Genomic DNA, 9,762 nt, shown 5'->3' on the forward strand with positions numbered 1-9,762 from the left:
GTGCAGATTTTTGTGTTAATATGTTTTCTCTTTCTTTGGGTAAATGCTAAGTAGTGTGATTACTGGATTGTATGGTAAAGTATGTTTAGTTGTAAGAAACTATTAAACTGTTCCAAAATGGATGTATCATTTTGTATTGTCACCCTTGGTGAATGAGAGTTCCTGTTACTGCACATCCTCACCAGCACTGGGTGTGGTCAGTGTTCTGGATGTTGGCCATTCTAATAGGTGTGTAGTGGTATCTCATTTTAATTTGCATTTCCCTAATGAAATGTGGAAATCTTTTCGTGTGCTCATTTGTCATCTGTATACTTCTGGTGAAGTGTCTGTTTCAGGTATTTGACTCATTTTTCAATTGGGTTGTTTTCTTGCTGTTGAATTTTAAGAGTTCTTTATATGTTTTGGATAATAGTTCTTTATCAAATCTAGTTTTTACAGATATTTTCTCCCCATCCGTGGCTTGTCTTTTCATTTTCTTCCTTTTTTTTTTTTTTTTTTTTTTTTTTGAGGCAGAGTCTTGCTCCATTGCCCAGGCTGGAGTGCAGTGGCATGGTCATAGCTCACTGCATCCTTGAGCTCCTGGGCTCAAGAAATCTTCCTGCCTAAGCCTTCTAAGTGGCTGGGAGTACAGGCATGTGCCACAATGCCCGACTTTGTGTGTGTGTGTGTGTGTGGAAATGGGGTCTTGCCATGTTGCTGAGGCTGGTCTCAAACTCCTGGCCTCAAGTGATCCTCCCGCCTTAGCCTCCCAAAGTGCTGGGATTACAGGAATGAGCCACTGCATCTGGCTTCATTTTCTTGACAGTGGCTTTTACAGAGCAGAAGTGTTTAATTTTAATGAAATCTAGCTTATCAGTTATTTCATGGATCGTGTCTTTGGAATTGTATCTAAAAAGTCATCAAACTCAAGATTGTCTAGATTTTCTTTTTTGTTATCCTCTAAGAGTTTTATATACAATTTTGAGTTTTACATTTAGGTCTGTGATCCATTTTGAGTTAATTTTTGTGAAGACTGTAAGGTCTTTATTTTATTGTGTCTAGATTCATTTTCTTGCATATAAATGTCCAGTCATGGCATGTCTTGTTGAAAACACTATCTTTTCTTTATTACATTGCTTTTGCTTCTTTGTCAAAAATCAGTTGAGTGTATTTCTGGGCTTTGTATTCTGTTCCATTGATCTGTTCTTTTACCAATACCACACTGTCTGGATTACTATAGCTTTGTGTAAATCTTGAAGTTGGTTATTGTGAGCCCTCCAACTTTGTCCTTCTCTTTCAATATTGAGTTCACTATTCTGGGTCTTTTGCCTCTTTGTGTAAGCTTTAGAATTGGGTTGTCAATATCCACAAAATACTTTGCTGGGATTTTGATTGGGATTGTGTGAAATCTATAGATTAAGTTGGGAAGAACTGACGTCTTTACCATATTGAGTCTTCCAATTCATGAACATAGACTATCTCTCTGTTTAGTTCTTTGATATCATTCATCAGAATTTTGTAATTTTCCTCATTTAAATATTGTATGTATTTTGGTAGATTTATACCTAAGTATTTTCACTTTGGGGCTGCTAATGTAAATGGTATCATGTTTTAAATTCAAGTTAATTCCAATCCCTAACCCTTGGCAATCACTGATCTGTTTTCCATTATTATAATTTTGTCATTTTGAAAATGGTATAGAAATGGAAGCATATAGTATGTAGACTTTTCGGATTGGTTTCTCTCAGCTTGGTTTATGATGATTTTAATGTTGTATCAATAGAGCAAGCAAAGTCTTAGAGACAAAGTATCATCCTGCATGGGGAAAGCTTCTCATTCTGTTAGAGGAAACTGGGGAGCAGACATCCAGAAAGCTTTGAGAACTACTGGTATATTGATTTAGAAAATTGTTTTATGTATGGCAATGAAATTTCCTTAAGGGTAATATGTCTCTTTAGGGCATGATTGGTGATGTGGGATGTATGAATTCTAAATTTTTGTCTGCCATTTAGTTTAGATTACTTATCTATTGAATATTTCCCAGGCATGGAGAGTTAGCACATGCTGAACAGGATTGGAGATCTAATTACAAATGATAGTAAACCAAAGTGCAAAATAACAACGTAAAAATGTCACTTGAAAAGGCTGTACATGGTTGAGCTGCTACTAATCCTGATGTTTTTGTCTTGGGGTGTGGTGTGATCTAGATTGTCAGAAGCTTCAGTTCTGGTAAAAGAGAAGGTGGGGACTTTGTTTGCTGTGCCCTCTCTCCCCGTGGTGAATGGATCTACTGTGTAGGGGAGGACTTTGTGCTCTACTGTTTCAGTACGGTCACTGGCAAACTGGAGAGAACTTTGACAGTGAGTATTACTTACTAAGTTCATCTAAAGAAATATGGTAAGACTTGTGTCTTTCTGAACTCTGAAGTATGTGCCTTTTCCAGACTACTATCAATGTGACCCTCAGTATAAAAAACATTGTTTTAAAACATTTAGCTCCATGTTAAATTCAAGAAGTAAAATTAATGTCAGCTGCTATGATGATCCCCAAATCTCAGTGGCTTAACACTAAACAAGTTTATTTTTTATTTTATTTTATTTTATTTTATTTTGAGAAGGAGTCTCACTCTGTCACCTGGGCTGGAATGCAGTGGTGTGATCTCAGCTCACTACAACCTCTGCCTCCTGGAGTCAAGTGATTCTCCTGCCTCAGCCTCCCGAGTAACTGGGACTACAGGCACATGCCACCACTTCTGGCTAATTTTTTGTATCTTTAGTGGAAACGGGGTTTCACCATCTTGGCCAGGCTGGTCTTGAACTCCTGATCTCAAGTGATCCACCTGCCTCCGCCTCCCAAAGTACTGGGATTACAGACATGAGCCACTGCACCCAGCCTAAAGTTTATTTCTTATTATGTCACAATGTGATGTGAGTTGGAAAACCTTCCTCCATCTTTCTCCTATGCCATTTGGAATATCAGGCCTTGATCTCTTTCCCTTCCACCCAGCTCTGGAAGCGTCATCAGAGTGATTTATTGCAGATCTGTACACCCTAACCCTGTGCTTTACGTGTTCCAGGTGCACGAGAAGGATGTGATTGGTATTGCACATCACCCTCATCAGAACCTGATTGCTACCTACAGTGAAGATGGACTCCTAAAGCTCTGGAAACCATAATTCAACTTTCCTTTTTAAATCAGTGAAAGCACATACTTAAATGAAGGCATAGTCATGTAATGTGCTTTTTTTTTCTTTCTTTTTTTTTTGGCCCACTTTTCTAAGCAAATAGATTGTCTGAATTAGTCACAAGAATAATTTTGTGAAAATTCATGTTTAAGTAGCAAGTATCCCTTCCTTTTTTTAATATATTTTTAAGGTACTAGTTTATCTTCTAACTGGTGCAGTCACTTAATGTTTTCATTAATCTTATACCTGGAGAGTGAAATACCGATATTTCTAGAAAAAAATTCTACTCCTTTGATTATTTGAAATGCTGATTAAAATGTCCCTCCTATAGTAAAACTTGTAAATAAGGAACTATATCATATTCAGTAGCTGTATTCTGTTCCATCTTTTTTTTTTTTTTTTTTTTTTTTTTGAGATGGAGTTTTGCTTGTTGCCCAGGCTGGAGTGCAGCGGCACGATATTGGTTCACTGCAACCTCCGCCTCCCAGGTTCAAGCGATTCTCCTGCCTCAGCCTCCTGAGTAGCTGGGACTATAGGTGTGTGATACCATGCCTGGCTAATTTTTTTGTATTTTTAGTGAGATGGGATTTCACCGTGTTGGCCAGGCTGGTCTCACACTCCTGACCTCAAGTGATCCAACTGCCTTGGCCTCCCAAAGTGCTGAGATCACAGGCATGAGCCACCATGCCCAGCCCATCTTTTTTTTTTTGAAGATGTTAATAAACTTTATACCTTTCTGGAGACTTTGTTCTAAAATGTAAATAAATGCTCATCTAGTTAACATATTTACTTAGAATTTGGGAGGAGGAGTGACATTATTATCCCCGAATCTCAAGTATAGCAGAAGTGAATTCCTGGGATAGTAGGATAGACTAACATGTAAAAAGGCCAGGTGATGCATAGGTTCTCATTTCACTGCCCTCAGCTTTCCTCTCCTTCTGAGCTGTGCCTTCTCACATGTTCAATCAACTCCAGGGAATATTGTCTCCATCTTCTGAATAGAACTAGTTGCAGGATCCGTTACAAGAATTCAGAGTTTTGTCATCTCCCCTTTGTACGTTGTAGGGGATGGTTTGGCATTGGAAATGTGCTGTTGTTTCAAAGAAAAATTAGCAAAAGTACTTGAGATTTAGAAAAGTCTCCTTTGTAATGTGCATCATTACCAGTTAGCTAAAGAAAAACATGTAAAAGTCAACAAAACCCTTGAAAATATTTTGCATATGGATGTCTGTTTTATGTTTCAACTAAAGATGTATAGAGCACCTCTGATGATGAGGAAGATACTGTGCTAGGCACTACTTTCAAGAATGTGAGTTCTTGTTTCCACAGGCCTTTTGTGCCCCCTTTTAAATGTTAGCATTTATTAGGTACAAACTAATGGGGAAGGTTTTTTTAAAGTTTTGCAGTCTTGTAATTTACTTTTTTTAAAAATTTATTTTATTTTTTTGAGATGGAGTCTTGCTCTGTTGCCCAGGTTGGAGTGCAATGGTGCCCTCTCAGCTCACTGCAACCTCCACTTCCCAGGTTCAAGCGATTCTTGATACTTCCCGAGTAGCTGGGAATACAGGCACATGCCACCATGCCTGGCTAATTTTTATATTTTTAGTTGGGGGGGGGGGGGTTTCACCATGTTGGTCAGGCTGGTCTTGAACTCCTGACCTCAGGTGATCTGCCTGCCTCGGCCTCCCAAAGTGCTGGGATTACAGGCATGAACCACCGCGCCCAGCCTTGTAATTTACCTTTGATTGTGACTTGAAATGCAGTATGATCCTATGTGGGGCACGTAGTAATGTTCAGTGTTTGCTGAATTAATTCTGAGCGACACTAAGAAATCCCTCTTTCCCAGTCATATTCTGTAACACATTTCCCATTTGCCACAAAACCTGCAGCTTTTTGGCCCAGGTAATGTCATTTGCTGCCATTTTGATGATTTTAAAATGGTCGTGGGAGTTGAACATAGTCATGAATTCAGGATTCCTGAGAATGTAGACAGCCATCCCAGTGGAAAGAAACGTTCACTTAAGAAAGAGAAGTTGAAGTTAGAAAGAGGAAACAGTTTATGCTAAAAAAAATTTTTAAAAGTCTTTGAGAAGAATTTTTGATTTAGTTTTGACCTCATGAAGCTGGTAGTTATGCATAGTTTGTACCACCGTTTATGAAGATAGAGAATCTAGTCAGCACGTGTTGGTTTATTCTAGGAATTTTTATGGAACACTTCTGTTGCTGGCACCAAGTGCTGAATATGGTTTAAAAAAAGACTCGCCTAAACATAGGGAAGAAGAGCATATTAAAAGGAGTAACTAAAACTGATAAAAGCTCAAGTCACCTTTCTGATGATGAGAGGCGGGGCACTTAACGCGAAAGGGTTGGGAAAGGCTTCCTGGAGGGACTGGGAGGCGATCTAAGCACAGGGAACCTTCCCGGGGACTGCAGTGTGGCATAGCGGCAAGGTATGTGCTGGGCAAATGATAGGTGACTTGGGAGACAAGGCAAACAGAGCTGGATTAGGAGCCATTAAGTATGTATTTTTCTTTTTAAATAAAATAATGCACTGGGTGAACATGTAAACGCTAAGTTGAAAATCTGCCTTTCCCAGGTAACCCTTGTTAATCTTTCTACAACTTCATTTCGTACAAACCTGAAAAATAGTGTTTTTGTCTTTAAATGGGCACACGCTCCTTAACACTGCTGGGCGCCCAGGCTTTCTGAAGCCCCATGCGGCCGTCCCTCCAGCACTGAAGGCTGGGACAGCCCAGCTCCCCTCTAGCGCCCGCACAGCCAGACCGCGGCGGGGACGGGCGGCGCACGCGCGGGGCCGCCGCCCACGGCCGGATCTGGGGCGCCGCCGCTCCGGGTGGGCGCCAGGCAGGAGTCCTATCTTGGGTCCAGGGCCGGTAGAGCCCCTTACCGGGGGTAGGGAGACCGCGCACCCGCCAGAGCCAAGTGTCAGGGCCTGCAGACGTCGGGTGAAGCCACTGTTAAAAAATTGGCGGTCACATCGTGGTAAGGGCGGGTGGCAGCAGCTAAGCGAAGGGGAGTCGGCTGCCGGGAATCACTGCGCACTTCTGAATTGGGCGTGTGCAGTCGGTTCCTAGGGAAGTGCTCTGCTGCAGCCACCAGATTTGACGGATGCTGCTCTCCAGCTCTTAACATAGAAGCTAAACTGGCGTTAAAATTCCATGAGCATAAGGACATTTGTCCTATCCCCCATTCAGCTGTTGAATTAATGACTGGAAAACATTGCGCGGAGGTTTTTCGGGGTGATATGGTTTATTTTTTAAACAGCAAATGGTATAAATCTCAGATACAATTCAGTATCTTCTTCACCAGTTTTTTTTCAGCTTGTATTATTAGTACCACTAACAGCGTCTGTTGAGCCCTTCATTGCTATGTAAGCAGCCATATTTAATTCTCAGAACAATGTAATGAGGGTGCGCAAATACACATCATGAAACAGGTTTCCAGACGTGAGGGACCTAACTCATTCCAACTTGCATGAAGCTCGTATTGAAAACCAGATGTGACTCCAAAGCTAGATTTCTTTTCTCTCTTGCCTCACTCTTAATATTGCTTAAGTTTCTCCTCAATCTTTAGGTTTGGGCAGGGGCAAAGAATACATGGGTTGTTCTTCCACATTCTGCAAAAACATTTACCTAAGCAGAGCACAGGTAGTGAGATGAGTAGAGAACCGAATTACAAGATTCTGGATGTCAGTCTTTGCTGTCACTTCTTTGGCTTGTGCTAGAACAGTGGTTCTTAAAGTGTCACCTGATAAATTGTTTGAAAGACACATTCTAAGGTCCTGTCCCAGACCTACAGAATCAGAAACTGGTGGTGGGGACCCAGCAAGCATGCTCAAATTTGAGAACAGGTAGACTACAGGGTAGTTTCCGCATATACAAAAGGTGTTTTAATTCTTGCTGTCAGTCTCAGAAGGTTCATGCTGAGATAACCAAATTTAAATGATAAAGGTGCAAGACTGTCTCTTAAAATCACATTTTTTTCAAATTGCCATAGCTTGCTAGTGTTCTCATTCACTGTGCTCTTAAAGCTTCATTTTCCACTATTTTAAGAGAAGAAATTGCTATGAAGTGTATGTCCAAGTTAGGAAGTTCCCTGGACTGAGCTTGTTTAAAACTTGCAATAGGCCAGGTGCAGTGGCTCAAGCCTGTAATCCCAGCACTTTGGGAGGCCGAGGTGGGCGGATCATGAGGTCAGGAGTTCGAGACCAGCCTGGTCAACATGGTAACACCCCGTCTCTACTAAAAGATACAAAATTCGCTGGGCATGGTGGCTCACGCCTGTAGTCCCAGCTACCTAGGAGGCTGAGGCAGGAGAATAGCTGGAACCTGGGAGGCAGAGGTTGCAGTGAGCTGAGATTATGCCACTGCACTCCAGCCTGGGTGACAGAGCGAGACTTGGCTTAAAAAAAAAAAAAAAGAAAAAAAATCAACAACAAAAAACTTGCAATAGCAGGGCCTGCCCATTACTTAACCTTCCACAGCAATTTTAACAGTGGTATTCTGTTCCAGTGGTTAATATTAAATCTATGTGTCAGTATTGGTGGCTTTCAACCTTGGCTGCGCATAATCATTTTGATGCTTAGGCTACACCTAGCCAAGTTATACAGAACCCCTGGAGGGTGGGACCTGATCAGTGTTTTAATGTTTCCCGGGTAATTCCAATGGTAGCCAAGGTTGAGAACCAGTACCACATGTACAAAAAAGTTGAGAAGCTAATTTCATGTACAGAAAATTTGCCACTGTTCCAAGAGCACTCTCAAGGGACATAATTGGCCTCTATTCCTATTCTCTACAAGTATGAACGGGCAGGAGAAGCATCACAGAGAAAGCAGAGTTAGTGCTGGAACTTGTATTTTTGTGATGTCCTTGGTTGTTTTAAGGGGCTTTGTTTTTTCATAGGTTCTCCCTCATTACGTTGTTCTGAGAATTAAATATGGCTGCTTACATAGTAATAAAGGGCTCAACAGAGGCTGTTAGTGGTAATAATACAAGCTGAAAAACTACACAAACCTATCAGTTTCTGCCTCTTCAGGATATAACTATTAGGTTAGTGCAAAAGTAATTGTGGTTTTTGCCATTAAAAGTAATGGCACATTACTTTTGCACCAACCGACCTAATATGACTTTTAGTGTTCTTAGGATTTTTAATTGTAAAACATATATAACAAAATTCCCAAACAATTGTGCAATTCAGTGGCATTATTTACAATGTTATGCAACCACTATTGTATTTCCAAAATGTTATCACCCTAAACAGAAGCCCTGTAACATTGTCAATTAACTTCTCCTTCCCCTCCCCTGAGCCTTTGGTACTGTTCTGCCTCAATGCATTTGCCGTTTAGTTCATGTAAGTGAAATTATACAATATTTGTCCTTTTGTATCTGGTTTATTTCATTTAGCATGTTTTAAAGGTTCATCCACATATCAAACAGGAATGTGCTTCATATTTGGGGAAACTGTAAAAAGTATTCCTTTTAATGACTATATTTCACAGTATATTGTACACATTAACCATTTGTTGGTGGACACTCAGGTTTCTACTTTGGACTGTTGAGAATGCTGCAGTAAACACCATACAAGTATGAGCACTTTTTTTTTTTCTGAGACGGAGTCTCACTCTTGTCACCGAGGCTGGAGTGCAGTGATGCAATCTTGGCTCACTGCAACCTCCACCGCCTGGGTTCAAGCGGTTCTCCGGCCTCAGCCTCCCAAGTAGCTGGGATTACAGGTGCCCACCACCACAACCGGCTAATTTTTGTCTTTTTAGTGGAGATGGGGTTTCACCATGTTGGCCAGGCTGGTCTTCAACTCCTGACCTTAGGTGATCCGCCTGCCTAGGCTGCCCGAAGTGCTGACATTACAAGTATAAGACACCACACCAGCCCTCCATTCTTTAATTCCTTTTGTATAGTCATCCCTCAGTATCCATGGGGGTACTGGTTCCAGGACTTTCCATGGATACCAGAATCTGAGGACACTCAAGTCCCTGACATAAAACGGCATGGTTATTTGTATATAACCTACACATCCTGCATAATTTAGCCATCTAGCTCTAGGTTAACTTGTAATACCTAATACAATGTAAATACTATGTAAACAGCTGTTATACTGTATTGTTTAGGGAGTAAGTCTGTACATGGTCAGGAACAATTTTTCCCAATTGTTTTTGATCCAAGGTTGACTAAATCCATGGATGTGAAACCCAGAAAGGAGGGCCAGCTCTGGGTCATGTGGTAATTCCATGTTTAGCTTTTTTTTTCTACTGCAACTGCAACGTTTTACATTACCAACAAAGTACAGAGAGTTCCAATTTCTCCATATTCTATTTTCCATTTTTTGGATCAGCGCTATCCTAGTAGGTATGAAGTAGTATCTGGTTTTTATGTGCATTTCCTTTATGACTGACAAATGCCGAAAACGTTGTGAGATTTGCAAAAAATTTTAAGTGTCCTATAAACAATGCTTTTTCTTCTTTTTTTGAGACAGTCCTGCTGTCACCCAGGCTGGAGTGCAATGGCATCATCTTGGTTCACTGCAACCTCCTGACCTGGGTTCGAGCAATTCTGCCTCAGCCT

The 9,762-nt window shown here is 40.9% G+C and overlaps 2 protein-coding genes across 2 annotated transcripts in view; one reads left to right on the plus strand and one right to left on the minus strand.

The window, feature by feature from the left end:
* Positions 1–4,373, plus strand: part of SMU1 (SMU1 DNA replication regulator and spliceosomal factor) — a 31,256-nt gene extending 26,883 nt beyond the window's left edge. Inside the window, exons 11-12 of the mRNA XM_050760771.1 lie at positions 2,187–2,339; positions 3,056–4,373. Coding sequence (XP_050616728.1) covers positions 2,187–2,339; positions 3,056–3,154 — 252 coding nt within the window. The 3' untranslated portion in view covers positions 3,155–4,373. The remainder of the gene's footprint in view (positions 1–2,186; positions 2,340–3,055) is intronic.
* Positions 1–9,762, minus strand: part of CHMP5 (charged multivesicular body protein 5) — a 297,689-nt gene that overhangs the window by 223,535 nt on the left and 64,392 nt on the right. The gene's annotated exons all lie outside the window — the stretch shown is intronic.

This window comes from Macaca thibetana, chromosome 15 (assembly GCF_024542745.1).
Source record: "Macaca thibetana thibetana isolate TM-01 chromosome 15, ASM2454274v1, whole genome shotgun sequence".
NCBI lineage: Eukaryota > Metazoa > Chordata > Mammalia > Primates > Cercopithecidae > Macaca > Macaca thibetana.